Raw genomic sequence first — 19,774 nt, 5'->3', positions numbered from 1 at the left:
GCATAAAGCTTTTTGGGTTGACAAAGGCTGTTTTAAAACTTTATATTGCAAACAGCTCCTGTCTACAGGGGATCATATGGTCACCTTAAACCCAAGCGTGCTGCTACTCTGAAGTGACAGATATATAAATTAAATTCTGGATTATGTGCTCTGAACTAAATTTTCCTTCAATTATGACGGAGAAGAAAACTTCTAACCATGCATATATAAATAAAAAGTTGCCCAGTTTCTTAAACATGCAGGGTGTAGAGTACAGATTTAAATGCAAATGGAGGCAGATTGAGAAAAGTAATAATGGTGCTAATCCAGGGGAACATTGCTCTGGGCTCCCATCTCACACTGGATGATTTTCATATTTGCTGAGCACCACGGGGTACTTGTGGAGTTGGAAACACCAGGCTGCGTGAGGCTGAGTATAAAGCTGTTTCAAAATAAGGACAAAGCTGGTAAGAAGCCGGGTAGAGAGCAAAAGAAGCCCTAAAAGCTTTGATGATAAAAACAAGAAGAAAAAAGTAATAAACCCTTTAAAGAAGAACCGGCCCACAATATTCACTCAAAATCATGGGAGGACAGCTGGCAGATTAAGACATGAGAAAGGAAGGTGCCTGAGACACTACCCCATTCTCAAGGCTATTTTAAAGATTGGTTTTCCCTATCCACCTCATACTTTCCCTTCTCAGGTAGAGTTTCATTCTGTCTCCCACAAAAATTACCTGAGTGTTTTACAGTCAGACCCTTTTTGATTGACTTGGGTCTAATTCACACCTCCTAGGGATATTTCCAAAAAAGAATAAGGGAGCTGCTGCAAAAAAGCACAGCTGTATTAACCATTTCAAGCCTCTCATCCTTGCAAAACACCATTTAATTTTGGACTAGATTAGGTCAACATCTGAAGGAGTGCACAGGTACAACTGCACATCTCTTACAGATAAAATAACATCCCTCTGTTCAACAAATCCAACCCCACACAGACAAGGAGGAGCCTGCTCCTCAGTTTGGATAAGGTCATGGTACAGCACCTGACTGCTTTTCTCCATTTTAGAATTGCTCTCTGATGAGTCCTCGACAGCAGAGAGCAGGCAGTGTGAAATAACCCTCATTTACAGGAACATTTCCTAGATGAGGAGAAAAGGCAGTGGGTGGGGAGGCCGGAAAATGCTGCGAGGGGCAGGATTAGTGCTAAAATGTCTTCCCTTCTATCAGCCCACAATGCAGCTGCATTCCCTGCAGACAGGGGTATATGTTTCACAAACAGCAAGACATTTACTGGTAATTTCCTGTCTTATTCTTAACTGTAATATAGCGATCAAGGGACTTTAGGATAATACAGACTGTTAAAATAAAACCCCCAAAGATTTTCAGTGGCTCCCAGCCTGAGGGAATCTGTATTTCTGAAAGAGGATAGCAAACATAATAAGATGGGAAAAATAAGTTCTAACTATCTATGGGATTCTCTTTCATTAGCTTTCCCTGATTTTATAGCCATTAGTGTCATCCTAATGGGAATTTACTAATGAAAGTTCTCTCTATCAGCACACAGGACTATCAAAACCTCAGAATAAATTTCCAAGTTATCATGAAAACAGTTGTGAGATTTTGGGCATGAGAATGTTTTATTTTGAGAGGAAAACATGGACATTTAACCATATTGAAAGAAGGGAGCGGCAGCATTTATTATTATTCATATTATTATTATTATGGCACAGCTTACAGCTTGCCTCCCTCTTGATGGCCAATATAAATGCCAAGAGACAAAAGTTATTGCCGCTAAAATGGTAGTTAAAAGCATATTCTTGGACCCTTTTTTTATTTTAATCACATGAAACTCTGTAGACTTTGCTGATGGCACAATACATCCTATTACACTCAGGTTGTAAAATTCTATGCTCTGCCTCAGAGAATTTATATCTCTGTATATTATGCCACCCCTTTCTCAGCTCTGGTAGGCACTGGGGGTAATAATCTTTAAGGACACAAGTGCAGTGCTCCTGGCATTCCCCTCAGACATGGAGAGCCTACATCCCTTTTTTTCTCCCACTGCACCCTAGGCAGCAAAAGAGATTTAAACAAATTAATGAATACAAAACTTCATCCATCAAATCACAGACCATCAGACAAGTAGATATTTCTTCAACTTCCATGAGAGTTTCTCATTGTGCAAATTAATTTTTAGTCGGTTACCATTTTATTTTCAATTTGGCAGGAAATCACAATGCCACGTTTTATTCGCTGAGGTCTGGTTGATTTAAAGCTTGCTAAGGGAGCTAGAAACACATTTTCTGAGATGATCCCAGGGTTTCAAAGGCGGTGAGAAAAGGAATTTAAATTAATTGCCATCTTCAGGAATCTTCTGTGCTCATCCAAATCTTGTTCAAGTGCAAATTTCCTTCTTGCTCCTTTGCCAAAAATGATGCAAGGTATTTAATGAGCCAGTACTGACTCTTAAGTTGGACCATGGTTTCAAGCAAAGAAACAGCCAAGAAAAGGAAGACATATCAAAAGAAAAAGAACTGTATGGGGCAGTAGATTAAAGAGAAAACTAAAAAACCCAGGGCATTGCAACAGGCATTTGCAGCTTTACTGTACAACCTGCTGAAAGGCAGAGTGCTGAGATGAGTCCTGAGAGTGGCAGGAGAGGTGGATCTGTCAAACAGGGATTGGTCAAGCTGCACTCTTGTTTGCAAGGCTCTCACATCCTGCAGGATTAGCTCAGCACACAGACCCAAAGATACCTTCTGACTTGCTGAAAATAATCTTTGCTAGTGCAAGTGCTATATTACAAAGCCTTCCTCAAACTAGGAGGTTGTTAATCTACTCTGTTCATGTCAGCCTCTTGCCAGACTGCTTCAATGCTTAGAAATATATATATATTTTATTTCTAGACTCAATTTATTAATTCCTTGTTTATATTTACTGTACCAACATTGATGAATCCACAGAGAATAAGTTTTCCTTTCAGTCTTAATTTTACTCAACTCGGGTCCTCAAGACTTCCATGCAGCAGGGTCCCCAATCCCCAGTCGCCCTGTCAGCCCTTCACAAGAGCACAACTGGCTACAGCAGGCTCCCTTCTGTCTTAATTGTTCCACTTTAATGAGTTATTCAGATGAGAGAGACATTGCCTGCTGCAATGAGTATGCTCACACGCAGTAATGATTCTATAAAATATTTTAATTACTTAACCAGTTCTGGCAGGGCAAAGGGGAAAACAAGGCACTGCAAAGCACCTCTTGGCCTTCCTCCAACCAAAAACGCCCCTTGAAATTCAGACTTTTAAAATATTATGTTATTGACTACTCTTGGCTAAACACAAGGGAACAACTCTTCATCCCTTTTTGCCTCTCATTCAATAAGTCTTGGATTTAGCTGAAATCATAACTGAAAGATGAAGTCTCAAAGACTCCTTTTAAATCCATACTGAGAATGTCAGTGGCTTGGATTTGTAATCTTCACACATTAGCATAAAACCAGAGGAATGAAGGATATGGAGAGGAAGAATACAAAACCAGAGGAGGTGTGTGGGAGGCAGATGTATGAAGAAAGCGATAACCCACCAGTTAAAGTGGAGGTGGGGGAAAGGAACAAAGCCCTAAGACGGAGCATGTTGGGGTCCCTCCCCTGCCATGGAGCCCTGGGAGAGGGGCCCTGAGGGCACAGACACGGGGTTTCCTGCCCCTGCTCAGCCTCGTTCCCATTGGTTGGTTTGTGCTCCCTGCGCGGGCAGAAGGACCCTTGGTCCCGTGACTGGAACAGTTCCTCGGCAGAGCTCCGGCCGTGCGGCTGGAGAAATAAACATCTCTGAAACAGCTAGCAAGAATCTGTCTGTCCGTATATATATTTCCTTTCCACGGGACTCCTGGTTTGGTATATGCGTGTTGCAGGATCCCCACTGCAACAAATGGTGGAGATTTGTGAGCAGAACGATCCCCGATCCCTAAGCGACTGATTTGTGTGAGTAAACCCTGGAAACTTTGGATTCCTCTTCTTGGTTTTGCTTTGCTATTCCATATCTAAACTATGGAGGAACCGTGGGAAGACTCTTGGCTCTCAGAGCCGCATATGGACATTTATCTTAAACTTAAAATGATTCTTGAACAACGATTTGTAAATTTTAGCTTGATTCAAGCTCAAAAAGAGCTGAAACACTTCCTGGCATGGTTGTTTAAGAACTTTTTCTATGTTTCTTGGGATTTAATTCTTACCAAGGGCTTTTGGAAAACCGTTTGGACACAGTTAATATTGGAGTCAAAATATATGCCGATGGAAGAATATTTTCGTGAATATTATTTAGTTACTGAGACTGTTGAGCAATGTCAGCTGTGTTCTGGCGAAGGGAAGCCTGGCGCAGGGACCGTGCGGCCCAGGCCACGTGCACCGAGCGCTCTGCGAGCAGCAGCGAGGCAGTTCCCGCGCGCGGGCGGAGCCACGCGAGCTGCAGTGTCGGTGGCGGAGCGAGGCGCGGCGGGACCCGGCGGTGCCTGCCCGGTCCTGTGCAGTGCGTGGTGGAGCGAGCCCCGGGAACGCCCGACCGAGAGGGGCGGCGTGCGGGCGGCGGCTGGCGGCGATGGCGGTGGAACGGAGCCGCGCCCAGCCGAGACGCGCGCTGGAGCGGGGCGCGGGGGAGTCATCGCTCGGGGGCCCGGCCGAGACGTGGGTGCAGCGCCCGGCAGCGGCAGCGAAGCTGCGACCAGAGGAGGCGACGCACGGAGAACGGAGCGGCGTGGCCCGGCCCGGCCCGCACGGCCCCGAACGCGACCCCGGGAAGAGCGCGCAGGCACCAGCAGCCCCGACAATTCCAACACGGGAGCGACCGAAGGAGAGAGCAAAGACGCAGCGAGACAGAAAACAGCAGCCACTCGGAAAAAGGAAAAGATCATAGCAACTAAGACCTTAGGGATAGTAAAATGGTATAATGTTAAGCAAAATTATGGTTTTATAACAAGGTGTGACAACCAGCAAGACATATTCGTGCATAGAACTGCTATTAAAAAGAATAACCCTGAAAAATGCATCCCAAGCTTGGGAGATGGAGAAGTGGTGGAATTTAATATTGTACTAGGGAGAAAAGGGTTACAAGCATCGCAGGTCACTGGGCCTGATGGTGTTCCTGTAAAAGGCAGTATATATGCAAAAAATCGTAGTCATGTTAGACAGTATCTCCATTGTAAGCCCCCCCTACAGTTTCCCTTTCCTAATCCCACCTTTCCCTTTTACCCTATGTCCTATTACCCCCAGTGTATTCCCAATCCGTTTTTTCATCCATGGTTTCCCTCACAAAACCATGCTTTTGCCAATTGTTTCCCCAAAAATCCCTTTCCAATGCCGAGTGGGGGATGAAAAGGGGGAGGGAAGAAGTTAAACCCTCTCCTGCCTCAGTTTCCCCACAAAGCATGCTCAGAGAATTCTGTCTCCCTTCTGTCAGCCCTAAGATGTTCCAGAGAATCTGTTTGGACATTTAAAGACTCAGGAGGGTGGCTTGTTTTGTTTTGAAACTGTTCTTGTTATGTTTATCCAGTTGTTTTCATTCTCCTTTTATTAAAATAAAACGGGTGAGGTGTTGGGGTCCCTCCCCTGCCATGGAGCCCTGGGAGAGGGGCCCTGAGGGCACAGACACGGGGTTTCCTGCCCCTGCTCAGCCTCGTTCCCATTGGTTGGTTTGTGCTCCCTGCGCGGGCAGAAGGACCCTTGGTCCCGTGACTGGAACAGTTCCTGGGCAGAGCCCCGGCCATGCGGCTGGAGAAATAAACATCTCTCTGAAACAGCTATCAAGAATCTGTCTGTCCGTATATATTTCCTTTCCACGGGACTCCTGGTTTGATATATGCGTGTTGCAGGATCCCCACTGCAACAGGAGCACAACAAGAAAAGAGGATTTTCCATGCTTTTCTCTCCCAGCTTTGCCCTAATGAGTCACCATCACCACTTGGAGATAAAGCTACAGCTTCCCTGCCCTTGACCAGCAGTAGGTAATCTTCCTTTTCACTCTTGCCATTAACTACAAGCAGTGAAAGCCATTTAAATAGACTTGCAGCTCTTTGAGAGGGGTCCCAAGACACAACAAACAGAAAATGCAATAAACCAATTTATAAGAAAGCCAGAATCTATACCACTGCTGACTTGATAGATGTACCTAATTTGCATGGCATTTCTTAGATTCTTGCTACTTATTTATCTAAGCCAGAGCCACTACATCCCACACTGCCAGCACACCAGCCATTGAGCAGGCTTCAGCTGGGAACAGCTACCACCTTAGACCGGGCTTTGCTAAGCTGTCCTTGACTGGAATAAAAGTACCCATTTCTGTACCTTCAGCCACCTATTCCTTTGCATTCCATTCACCACCTTCTCCAAGCATACACTGTTCTCAAAATCAGCTTGATCTTACCCCAGCTGTCTCAGTTGCTTTAGGTGCAGGATTTTATTCTGTTTCTTTGCTGATCTTGAGCTTTTCTGTTTGGTTGGTTCTTTGGGTTTTTTTTTTTTTGGTTTTAATTTGTTTTTAAACTTTATGATTTATTCTGGGTAAGGCTTTTGAGGCCAAGATGTGTTTTTGCAGACAGACTTTCTAGTTTTGCTCCCTCTCTTCCAGTGGCTTGAAATCAATGTTCAGGCATATTTCCCCCTTAGTTACAGTTCCTGAAGGCACTTTTGATCTGAAGAAACACACTGCCTACCCTTTTCTTCCAGGTTTTTATAGTCACTGAGGAAAACCTCATCCTTCACTGCAGCAAAGACAAACACAAGAATAGAAGTGAGCCAGTGAAAAGATACAGTGGAGGAGCTGAAATAAGTTTGCGGTCCCAGTGCGTCACTCTGAGAATGTTATCTGGCTTCTGCCTTTTGAAGGAGCTCAGCTGTTTCCCTGATAAAGTGGGATAACAGCCCAGAAATGGACAGGGTTACAATTTTTTCAAACAACTGGAGAAACTGCATTGCTGTGCTGACTGAATACCCAGAAGGAACGAGCGCCTCCCAAAGTTCCACTCATTCTCAGCCTTCTTACCTATGAGAATACAGGTGATAAATAGGAAACAATAAACCATGTTGATGAACTCCTAGCATTCATACATTCTCAAGTGGAAGAGCAGCTACAGAGTTTTCACATTTGCATTGAGAAGCCTCCATCTCGACTGTTCCTGCTGAAACAAGGCTGCCCACTTAGCAGAATTCATGTTTCCTCTTCTGCCTCTCCATATTTCCTCTGCTCTTTCACCATGAAATCACATCTGTTCCACTCATATCCCGCACCCTATAAAAGAGTTCATCTCTCACCCAGCTCACTCACTCATCTGGATGTTATTTTCCTTTTCCACCTTCAGTTCCCTGTTTTTTACTCATCATTTTCCTTACTCATCCCTGCTCCAGCTGCTCAGGCAGGTGCTGGAGATCTCAAAGCACAGACTCTTAATGGAAACAGAACATAATATTAAAAAAAAAAACTAAATAAAGAGTAAAAAAAGCTTTTTCTTTCCCCTGTGTATATTAAAAAATTCCCCATTTGTTATGATAACAGTGCCCCTTTCCTGCAATGTGTCCTTCTTTTATCCTGTCTCTTTTACATCAGGTTCATTCAGCAAAGCTCATTGCAATCCACACTCAGCTCCTTGCTGAGATGATACTGAGAAGACAGGAACGTTTCTTTCTAAATTAAATGAACTTGTCAGGCAGAGACTTGGTTTAAGAGGAGCCAAAAACCTGCCAGCGCTGGCAGGAACATCACCTGCATTCAGTGCTATTTCAAGGGGAACTGCCTGTTGCAAGGCCTGCAGGGTGAATCACACAGTTAAAAACACTAACTAGAACATCGCAGGGCCTGGAACACCACCACATTCATCAGCAAGCAGCACTGACCAAATAGGTTTGTGTGCCTTGTGTAGAAACACTGTTTATAAATGCTGCTGGGTGGGGAGGGTTAAACTGCACAGGTCCTGCAGGTGAGCCAAGCAGAGCCACCACACACAGCATGGGTTAGCACAGCTGGAAGGGTCTATTTGCCTGTTTTAGCTCCTGCCTTTAAAAGAGATATAAACAGTGCTAGGGAAACACTGAACATGTTTTACTCCTGGGCTGCAGTACTTTTAACATGCTATTCTGCTGTTCAAGCAGTACCAAGGAAGATCCCAAAATAAAGTGCTCCTCTGAAGCACAGGTGAGCATCTGGCACACCCTGCAGGGTACTCACGTTCGAGCCCACTTGTCCAGTTCCTCATCCAAGTAAGTTTTAACTTTTCTTGGCTGGAGCCCAAGAGAATTCCCAACGAAGTATATGCAGCTCTCCTCTCCATTCACCAGGCTCAGGTCAGCTGTGGAGGGAAAGCACAGAAACAAAACGCACATGGGAGTGAGCACAGGAGGGCACCGGGGCTCTGTCCATTGCCCATCCCCTGGGACATCACGGTCCCCATACGAGAACAGAGGTGTCACATCCTGACCTCTCTCCCAGAGCACCACCCAGTAACCCTGCAAAGGATCTAAGGAGGACAGCAGGCAATTTGCAAGCAATTATTCACCTTTTCCTCCTACAATTTTTGGGGCTGATGTGAGTTCAGGCACCACTAAATCCGCAGGTCTCAGGGGCTGTGTGAGAAGCAGTCACTGGCACTGATTTTATCAGGTCTGTAACCAGCAGTGAGTAAACAGGGAGCATTTTCCCAACCAGGCTGTCCACTTTTCTTCCAATACATGCCTACTCTGAGTCATGAAGCTACTGGAATCATGCATTTAATCAAAGTTAGGACTAGGTAAATCTCTGTTTTTCATGTAAGTTCTCCCTGCACAATTAAACCTCTATTTAGAAAAATGTAGTCATTGTGCAGAATACTTTAAGGCAGTCTCAAAAGTTCTTGTCTTGTCAGCAAATACTGTGGGCTGCACTTCATGTCATCATCTGAGGAGGAGGAGGAAATCTATGTTGACAAATCCTTTCAGTGATTAGGAGAAAAGCAAGGCAGTAGAAATTTATAAATAATAGCTCTAGTGAGGTTCTGAACAATCTAATTACCCTGTGTCATCATCTATCAATCCAAACACAGCCTTCTTCTGTTATTTCTCATGTTAGAGATTGTTGGAGGGACAAGTGATGGTGACCTTCTGGAAGCAGTAATTTGCATTCTTCTACACCCAATACTTACAATATCCCAAAAGCTAATACCACATATAATTTTGGTAAATATAATCAATATGCCTCAGAATAAAGATAAAATGAATGAGCATGTTAAGATACATGCTAAAAATGAACCATAAGATCGCAATTCAGTCTGTGAAAATTTTATAAGACCTGTAAAAAAACAGCTTGGAAAAGGTTTCTTACTACCTTTTGCACTAACAGTTACCAATTTCATTGTGCTTGCCCAGAAACACATTTTTCAGGAGTATAGACAACTTGGGTAATTTCTTAATTAAAGTTTTAGAGGCTTTTAAAAAGCATAAGTCAGGGAGCAATCTCAGCCTAATCTGTTTTGCAGACACAACGTCTGTTTTTCATCTCCATTCTAATACGAATGAAAACAGAGAGGCATAAATATTATCCATGCCCTCAAATTGATTCTATTAACAGTTCTTTTCCTACCAAGAAACACAATAACACTTTTCCACTGGGATTAGAGAGAAGGATCTTTGCTCAAGAATTTGGAGCTCAGTCTGACTAATAGTCACCAAGCAGTAAAACAGGTGAGGAAATATTAGCAAGCCAGCTTTTCTTACACCACAGTCCTTTCTAAATAAAAACATCTCTTGTTCACTGTTGGATATATAGGGCATTACCTTTTCGATAAAGTGTATTTTGGCACTTCTATACCTGTTTCTTTGGATATTCTTTTTGTGGTGTGTTATCAAATCTGAATCTGGATGAACTTTTTTTCCTTTTGACAAAAAAAGCTATTTACTTCCTCCTCTCTGACATCACTAAAAGACTCCTTTTGGACATTGCTGCCTTTTTTTTTTTCTACCATCTTTGTAATTTCTCCTGATCACCACCCCCTTGTGCTCCAACAACTCCACATTCACTGTGATATTCTTAAGAATGATACAGTTTTTTTCCCTAAGCCTAGCACCTGTCTTTCCCCAAATTACATTTATTTCTCCTGGTATTGGCCCTTTTAATTTCTGGAGGAGCTGTGGTTGATTTGAAACACATATTGAAATATTCCAACAGGAAATAAACACAATTGAGGAAATAAAGGCAAAGAAAAAAAATATTGAAATATGTTCTTAGAGTAGCCTGGATCAAAAAATACATTTACATTAAGATTACTTAAATATATTATATATTCACACACCTACTCAGATTCATGCAAACTGGTCAAATCTAATCACATACATTATTTTGCATACTAATTATCCTCATTCATCTGTATTAAAGATGCACTTCTTTTAAACCTAAAAGGAAAAGCAAGTTTATTGTCAGAAATATAAAAGGGAAAAATATAATGGGTTTATTAATCAGAAAGGAAGGACTAAATCTGCTTATACTTATCTGAGCTCTGTCCTTAGCTGAATGATAAAAGATTGTCTTTCACACTTGCCTGTACCCCCCTCACCAGCCCTCCAAAGAGCCAGATTTTTATGATTAACCACTACCTTTAACCATTTCTTCTGGGAAGTACAGCTCAGCGCTTTCACTCCGGGGCATCTTTTTATTCCCAAGAAACCCAAATGATGCCCTACTCCTTCACAAGGTGACAAAGCACAAGCCATAGCCTTAATCAGATGGGTGATTAGGTGCCCAGCTGCAATCCGGTCATTCCTGCCTGCTCCCTGTGGTGTGAGAAGAGAGCGTTAAAGAGACTTTGTTGTCAGCTGGGAGAAGGGCGAGGAGATGCAAGCATTTCTCTAAATCTTCTGCTGTCATTTTCTCCTCATTTGCTCACCTGAGCCTCGTCCCTCATGCTTGCACATAAAGCCTCTGAGCTTTGCAGGGAGTTAGGCTGCTACTGGTTTCCTCTTGATTGATACAACAAATAAACAGCTCTGACAGGTTATAACTTGATAACTAAATTAAACTATTATAATGACTTCCTAAATATTTTCCTGTACGTCATCTTACAGTTGTCTCCTATGGATGTTCTCATCTGCTTCTTGTAAGGTTTCATTTTAAAGCCTCATTGTAATGTTTTATGTAAATATATAAAGAATATTTGATGGCTAATATCTGTAATGACATTTATCTTCAGGAACGCGTTATCTGGCATCCGCTCCTGGGCGCAGATAAATGTCACGGCAGATCTGTCTCTATGGTATAGACACACAATGCAAATATATATATCTTTACACCCCCGCTGTTCTTCAGCAGGGAAGCTGTTCATGATGACAGCTGAAGCACAGAAAAGAAGGACAGGAAAAAAAAAAAAGGAGAGGGAAAAACCCCTCAATTTAGGAACACCAGAATGGTGGGTTCTTTGTGCTTTTCAACTGGTACTACTTTGTACATTGTTTATCTTCACTAAAACATATAGATCTCCACAGTCTCAGGACTAAATATTATTGTAGTGACAGGGGAAAAACCCCACATCAGCAGTCCACGGGTCTAAATATTGTGGTAATTGAAAACCAAACAATAAAGGAGTTTGGAAGGGAAGAAACCAAAACTGTCACGTGGGTATCAAAACCTCTGCCTACTTCTCAGAAGATTCTTTGATCTGAAGCTGCTACAACAGTACACTGAAAAGTGACCTTTGATATTGTGGAGAGACATTTGACTTTCTGCAGTCAAAGATGCAGCTGCTGCTCATGTGTCCTACTTGGGCTGGATTCCAGCAGCACCACTTCCATGGGGTCTGTGTTCCAGCATCTTTCCAGCTCTAGTGGCACATCTTGCAGCACCACGGTGGCAGCTGAAGGAGCTTTGAGTACAGAAGAGTCAATTATCCAAACAGAGGGGTTTAGCAAACTCTCTTAAGTGACCAGGGTAAAAAAAATGAAAATGAAAAATTAAGGAGGCAGGGAGGAAGCACAATAGTTTAAATATTTGCAAAGTGTCCAGTCCTGCTCTGAATAATAGAAACAGCATAACTCAAGGATTTGAATGTGGAGAAAAAAAAGCCAATGTCCCCAGAACATAAAAAACTGAGATTTATCATCCCTGTATCCTAAGGGCAGGAGCAGACAGCATTCCCAACACTCATCTTTGCTTGGCAGGAAGATACTGAAGACAGAGACAGTTTCAAAAGATTCCCTGGAATTCTGACTATTGACACCATTTTCTGTCACAGTTTCTTACTGGACACAGTTTGGTGAATGCACCTGTAATTTCTCATTTACCATCAGTACTGTTCCTTTCAGAAAATCTGTGGAAAATTCTATCTGAATTTACTGGGGAAAAAAAAACAAACAAACAAGAAAGTTCTATCATATTTTTTCCTTTGATTTTCAATAGGTGCATTTTGCCAAGGCAGGAAAGGAGGAGAGTGACTATGCCTATATGTGTTCACTATCTAAGGAAATAATCTGCCATTTCTCCAGTGGCCAGTGTTCAGTGACCAGGGTCTGCAGAGCCAGCCCAGCTTTGGCTCTCCATGTAACTGAGATGAAAATAAACCCAAACAGGACCTGGGAAGCATGAGAAGAGACCAGGACCTTGCTGCCTCCACAGGTGGCTGCTCCTACCATGTTTCCCTGCATGAATGCGGCTATTGCAGGTATCAAAAGGAATGTGGAGTTGGTTTTTAGTTTTGGTGGGCTGGGAGTGCTAGCCTGAAGCAAATGCTTCCCTCTCAGTCTGCCACCCCTCTTTCTACCCCTCCTGCCTCCACACCAAGCCCTCCCCATGCCCAGACATCCCACAGGCTCCTCAAAACAATCTATGGAACAGGAAAGAAGGAGAAAAATGTCCAGAACAACTTTACATAGCTACACTGAAGTCAGGTGCTATCTATTTTTAGGCAATTCATGAGGAAAGTGGAAAATATCTTCAAATAAAAGACTTCATTATGAATTATTTGCTCAGATCAATTATTTGTTCTGAGGCACAGTCTTCCATTTGGCCTCAGTGAGAAAATAGCTCCAACACTAGCAATAAGACATAAATGTTCACATAATATATATACTGTCTCTTTCATTAACTAAAACAATTGTAACTAGACAGATAATACCAAACTGAATCACACCAAGGAAGCAACTGCTCTGAACTATCCCAAGCGACGCTGCTGTTTCAAGCCATTAGACAGAAAAGCTACTGCCTATAATTTTCAATCAGTCACTACATTGTTCAAAGCTGCTGACTGACAGCATAAGCACCGTCTAAGTACTGTATCCTCACATTTGATTCAGGATGGGAACGAGAACATAGAGCTTTTGGTGCTAGAATAAGCTGATGGATTGATTTAGCAACAGCAGGGACATTCTGTGCTCAGATATGACTACAATTGCTCAATTATCTCATAAGTGACGATGATTTCCAAAGACTTGTGATAAACACATGCAGAAGATGTGAAGCCCAGCCCTTTCCCCCTCCCTCTCAGTAATTATAATTCTCACTTGGAGGCAGATCCTTGACTTTGGGGATACAGAAACATTCCCGAAGATGCTTTAACTCATCTTTTTCATCTAAGTGGAAAGCGAGTTTTTTGTCTGTGGGACTGCACCCGAGCTGCAAGGCAGTTTGTTCCAAAATGCTTGCTGGGAGCACAGGAGAAGATAGATCCATTTTCAGGTCATTCAATTTCACCTGAAAGTCAGAAATGACAGTTTAGCTTCTGCAGTTTGCATAGTCACGAGTGGCTGATAAGCAGTCACTAAAGCTGCATCATTCAGGACCCAAAGTTACTTGATTTAAAGCTTTTAAAAAGTGAAGTGTCTGAATAGACTGGTAAGCCTGATCAAATATTTCCAAGGCAACATATTGCTGTAACCCCCAAAGGCTTTTTTCTTTCCCTTCTATAGATACAAAGCTCTTCCCTTTTTAAGCTTTATCAGACTCCAAATTCTCCTGCCAGACTGACAGGAGTTCCAAATGCTGGAGTGTCACTCACAGTTTGGAGATGTCAAAGCCAGAGGCAGCATTATTGTTTCTGCAGCCTGAGCTCCTCAGAATAGCAGGTGCACAGATACACTGAAGTTGTTTCCAGGCTGTGCAACGTTCAGCCCCTTGCAGCATTTTTTGCCTCAAAAATTGGAGGGGGTGCTTGTATACGGCCATGCTCATGTGCAAGGGGAGAGCAGGCAGGATGCGGCTGTCAGGCAAACACAGCTTTCAGGATCAGAGCCTTGAATTAATATTTCCTTTCAGCTACACCACATATCCTGCTGGTTTAGTTCTGTTTCTTCTGGGAGAGGAGAGAAGCCCAAGTGAAATCAGAAATATGACAGACCATGGACTCTACGAGAACATCCAAAACTAACTGCAAAATTTACAAGCTCGTTGATCTTGATATGAAAACAGTCCTGTAACTGTAATGCTCAGAGACACCACTGTCTTCCAGACAGCACTTGTGCACTTGGCTTTACAGTTGGCAAAGAAGGTTTGCAACACATACTCTGCACTTTAGGGCACGACTTCACTGCTGTGTTTTTGTGGCAGCAGGCAGCCAAGAGGCTCAGTGAGATGCTTGGTGGCTGCCCCAGTTGAGAGAAATGTGTAGTTACACCACACAATGTTCTCTGCCTTTTTAACATCCCCAGGAGTCTTGCTGCAAAGGAACACTCGAGGGGATAGGCTGAAATAGGATGGATTAGCACATGACATGCAGCACAGAGCCACTAGAGAATATCACTTTTTCTCTCTGTTTGAGAAAGAAAGCTCTTTAAGCACATATCTTCCATAAGCTCTCATTTCTCAAAGCCAAAATATCCTCCATACAGTTATCCAGAAACAAGCTGTGGGTAGAACAACAGATGACTGTTGAGAAGAGCTTTGTCAACACATACGGGAAAGACAACAGTTGGCATTTAAATATAAACCCCTAAACAGCACAGCCTCCTTAGTGCCAATTAACCCAAACCTGTTTATACTCTGGCCAAATGGCCAGCATGATGCTACTTACCTGCTTTAATCTGCTATCATTTGGTTTATGATGAGAACATAATCTTTTTCCCCTCCAGACTTGATACCTTACACTAACAATTTTTTCCCTCCCACCAGCATGCAGAGTTCAAAACAAAAAAAACAATACCAGCAGAGTTCTTTAAAACAACAGGTTTCATTTAGCTAATGTTCACCCTCCCCTGGGAGTTATTGGAGACATCCTATTTTTATGCTGTCTCCACACAGGTTGTTCATACCTCCTCATTGTCGCCAAATTTATCATTCCCACTCATTCTCTCTAATCATCCTTTACATTGTAAAAAGGAAAATAAAATGGCAAAAATGTTTTGGGAGGAAAAAAAAAAGATATTTCAGCATCTTGGTTTTCAGAGTGCTTTTCAAGATTTCTAGGAGGCAGAGGGCTACATCAAGACTGGTAGTTGAGTGTGATGCTCAAGTGGCCAAGCTGGTTGGGGTCAGTACACCCCATGTCACAAAGGGCTGCCACCCCACTGAAAGCCCTGAAGAAGGTGTGACGAGGCTCCCTGTGCCCCAGGGAACTGCTCCTCAGTTCCTCCACAGCTGAGCAGCACATCCGAGGGTCCATTCCCTGCTGGGATCTCAGTAACAGATGTGCTTTTCTGCAGGTCAGAAGAGCATCGACCTTCTGCACCTGATTTGGCAGACACCAGGAAGGATGGCTCAGGGATCTTTATTGCCTCCAGGATGTGGTGGCTGCTGAACATACACTACAAAGGACAGAGAGTTCTCAGTAAGACAAGTCCCTAGAACCACAGGAACCACTTTACCTTAGGGTGACCAGAAAGGCTTCTCCCAGGATGAATTGTTCTGTTCTGTTCATCTATCCCAGTTTGGATTCCCCGGTTGCCTGTCAGCCTCCACCCCTCATCGCTCCCCCAGAGCTTCCCCATTGGCCCCCATTCCCTGGTCCCACCTTTTCCCCCAGATAAAACTGTGAGTTCTGGGCTCATGTTGGTATTTGCCTCTGCACCCCTGGACAGTGTAGCAGCAATAAATGCTCCTGCCAGGATGCACCCAAATGCCCTTCTGGACTCTTTGGTATTGACTGTGACACTGAACCCACCCGTGCGTCTGTGGGGGCACGCGGGGCCCCACGGAGCCGGGCAGGGACAGTGTTACCAGGAGATGTTGTGAACCACGAGAAAAGCAAGTCATGTTCACAGAAACCATGGCCATCATAATACAGGCACCTCATTATAATCTACAGACACTGCAAGGTAACTTAAGTTTCACTTCCACAAATTACAGATGTTAAGAACCCATGGGCGTAACCAGTAAATGAGCGCTAATTTCCAAGCAATACTTGGATCAGCACTTGGAAGGAAGAATTAGTTTTTTTTTCCAGAGGCTTGTTTATCTGATTTACAACTTCAGCATGGATGTCCTGATCCCATTATCAAAGCATGTCCAGCACATACATAATAAAGATATAGTCCTCTATTTTTAATGAGTACTTAATGCAAATTATGTTAAAAAATCCTTAGATGAGGGGCTGAAAACCATGTCTCCCTGACTGTCTCCTCCTAGGTAAAGGACCACGCAGTTGCCTATGCAATATTTTCTGTACAATCTCCTTCCCACTCAAGTTAATGCCTGGATTTTTTATTTTTTATTGTTTTTATTTTGCTCCCTGGTGACATACCTCCTGAAGTAAGGTAAGGAGCCTTTTCAGCTCTCTAAACAGGTGAACTGTGAGTTAAGAATATTTGTTCAGTGATGCTCAGCCCCCATGGTCCCTAGGAAGGAGACCATGGAGCTTTAGTGTTGCCAACACCTGTGTCCTCTCCTGAAAACAGCCTGAAGGTGGTTTGGGAGCCTCCAGCATTCATCTCCTGGGACCACTGAGGTAATTGCTCTGAAATTTGTGATCAGGAGGTGGATGATAAGGGTGCTTGAAGGACTATTTGGTATTATAACCGTATTCTTCTCATCTAGCCTGTAGCTTCCCTGCTCTACACCTCATGAACACAGCACAGCATCCCAATATTTATCTTACCAGTCACCATTTTTCAGCAAGGTCACCCAGTAATTACAGTGGATTAATGGCCATCATCCACTGACCTGCCTGGCAAGCACAGATTGGTTTTGTTTCCATTTGAGGCCTGACCCAAACCCCACTGAAGTCAATAAGTGTCTCTATTACAGACAGCAACACCTCGATCAGGCTTTTCGTTCCCTGTCATTGCTGTATCTGATCAATGACTTACATTTATTGGGATACTCATTGATATAAGATTTTGACAGCAAATATAATATTAGATACAAAGATCTAGAAGTTAAAAATGATTAAGTGCTCAGAGATATCTGATTTAATACAAGCACGATGAAATAAGATAAAACTACTTAAATGAAATCAATCAAAATCCTATTGAGGAACAAAATCCCAGAGATCCAGTTCTGAGACCAGCACAAGAAAGTACTTATGTCCTTTGAGTAGGAATTAGGCTCCATAGAGAGGAATCCCAGAATTGTTAGGGGTTGGGTTTTTCCCCCTCGCTTTACTCTGACTGGCATTTTTGTTGGTTTTTTTTTTTATTTGCAGAATAGAGTCCTGTGCAATTATTTTATAATAATTCATGGGTAATTTGGTTTTTTCTACATGTAGAGCAAACACATTTGTATAAGAACAGCACATCTTTATCTCCTTGTAACTGAAAACAATATTCAGTAACCTCTTCAAACTATAACTCAGACCCATCAGTGAAAAATGCATTTCCCACTTTGGTAAACATGGCTCTTTACCAGGATTTTTTTTTCATACAGCTTAGAGAAAAAAAATATTTTGAGAGAAACAATTTGTCCCCACCACCTACTCTAAAAAAAAAAAGCATTCAGGTGTTCTCATATAACCCCAAAATGGTTTGGGTTGGAAGAGACCTTAAAGACCATTTTGTTCCAACCCCTGCCATGGGCAGGGACACCTTCCACTAGACCAGGTTTCCTTCCTTTCCTTGAAACTTTATTACACTTTTTGACTTAACAGATGACATGAAGTCAGTATATTTTTACTTTTTTCTTCTTCCATTGCTCTTTTGACTCTTCCACGGGGCTTACTTGTACTACACCCTGATTCCATGTAAAAACTCAGCTATGACTGTAGGCAATCTTTCATTTCAAAAAGGTAACATACAACTTAAATTAAGAAAACAGTCATTTTTTCCATACTTTAACAGCACAGACATTGGCCCCTACTACTTATTTCCCATTTTAAAACTATGAAAGACAATGGATGAGAATTAGTCAGGCACAAGTGACACGAATGTCTGGGTGATTATTTCAGTTTTGTCCTTTATGCATAATTTACTGACTAAATAAAAAAAAAAAAAGTGTGAATATTAGCAAGTCATCTTATCAAACCTTCTCAGGAAGGTCCATTAGGCTTAATTATAAGAATGATAATTCATCCTGTTTTAGATCCGCTTGTGTCTTTATGGATCTCCCCTCTGTCTTGATGTCTTTGTCAAAACAAAAAAGTTCCCTCAACCCTCCCCTTAAGCATTTTCTTTAAATATTCCAAGATGTTACTCACAGTCTTCCTACCCAGCACAGTGCTGACAGGCACACAATGAATCCCTACTTTACGCTGTATCAATATCCTCAGAGGAAAAGGGTTTGTCATGGAAATAGCCCGTCCTGCACTTTCTGCCCTCCAATAGCTGTTCTCCAGGTTGCTAAACACAGCTCAGCCCACAGACCTTTGATACGTTGAGGCTGGTGTCCAAATGCGCCCTTTGGGAATGAAAACTGGGGGTGTGCACACATGTGAGTGGGGAAGTTTGCAGCATAGGTCCAGGCTGTCAAAATACACCCACTGAAAGCACCAATAGCACCGTAATTGAGGCTGGTTTAGAAAACAAACAAAAGAGGAACTCCAGAACTGCATGGCGTGTAAGGGCTTATTCTTTTCCCATCTTTACACCAAAGAAATTGCTTTGGTTGACTATGATTTTGCAGAAGGAAGTTTCTAAAACAGCACAGCCCAAGGCAGCATGCAGCCTAGATTACTTCAGGTTAAATACACTTCAGTGAATTTGTTTAAATTACGGAACTGGAGAGAAAGAAAAATCTAAATATTCATAGCATCCCCAACAACAGACACACAGCAGCAACCACCACTGTATAATTAAATAAGTTATACAGCACAGTGTCACAGCAGCAGCAAGGGAATGTGACAGAGAGGAATTATAATAAACTCAGTTACTTAGAGTAATTTAGGCACTTATTGACCTTCATGTCAAGAAGCGCTATGGTGCTAAAAGTAATTTTACATAGAAAACTCATCTTTTCTCCTCTGCAGTGAAACCACATTACCCTGTGGTCAGCAGCTGTTCCTGGGAGAGGGTGATGAAACTCCTGAGCAAATACTCGTTGTTGCATGAAGAAACGGCCACAGTCACGTGCCTGGTTCCCCAGACTCTGACCCCACCAGCCACATAACCTCCGAGTTAACCAAAAACCAGCTGTGTATGGAATTATTTCTTTTATTATTATCTTTTCCTTTGTCAGCATCGCAAAATTTAAAGCTCTGGTTAAATTCAGAAGGCACCCCTCTTCCGTATGGGCATGGGAAAATAAACACAGTTGTGATGAAAGTGGTTTTAGACCAAACTCTTTCACTTTCGTGAAGGAGACGATAGCAGAACAGCAAGAAGCCAGTTGTGTTTGCAACCACATGGCAGAGGGAGTGGCGGGAATTTACATGGAATGCAGATTTGCCAGGGTGGAAAACAGAAGAAGAATTAAAGGTGAAATTAGGAAAGAACAGAGTTGATA

The 19,774-nt window shown here is 42.7% G+C and overlaps 1 protein-coding gene across 5 annotated transcripts in view; it reads right to left on the bottom strand.

The window, feature by feature from the left end:
* Positions 1-18,764, bottom strand: part of KYNU (kynureninase) — a 60,683-nt gene extending 41,919 nt beyond the window's left edge. The window contains exons 1-3 of one of the 5 annotated variants that reach the window (XM_048310240.1): positions 18,697-18,764; positions 13,474-13,663; positions 8,183-8,303 (exon numbers count right to left, since the gene is read on the bottom strand). In XM_048310240.1, coding sequence (XP_048166197.1) covers positions 8,183-8,303; positions 13,474-13,642 — 290 coding nt within the window. In that variant the 5' untranslated portion in view covers positions 13,643-13,663; positions 18,697-18,764. Of the gene's footprint in view, positions 1-8,182; positions 8,304-13,473; positions 13,664-18,530; positions 18,675-18,696 lie in introns of those variants that run through there. The other 4 variants (XM_048310242.1, XM_048310238.1, XM_048310237.1 and 1 more) reach the window with 4 other exon arrangements.
* Positions 18,765-19,774: the final 1,010 nt, after the last annotated feature.

This window comes from Corvus hawaiiensis, chromosome 7, assembly GCF_020740725.1.
Source record: "Corvus hawaiiensis isolate bCorHaw1 chromosome 7, bCorHaw1.pri.cur, whole genome shotgun sequence".
In the NCBI taxonomy this organism is placed as follows: Eukaryota; Metazoa; Chordata; class Aves; order Passeriformes; family Corvidae; genus Corvus; species Corvus hawaiiensis.
Note: the sequence above shows the minus strand (reverse complement) of the source record. Positions and strands in the feature narration are given on the sequence as shown.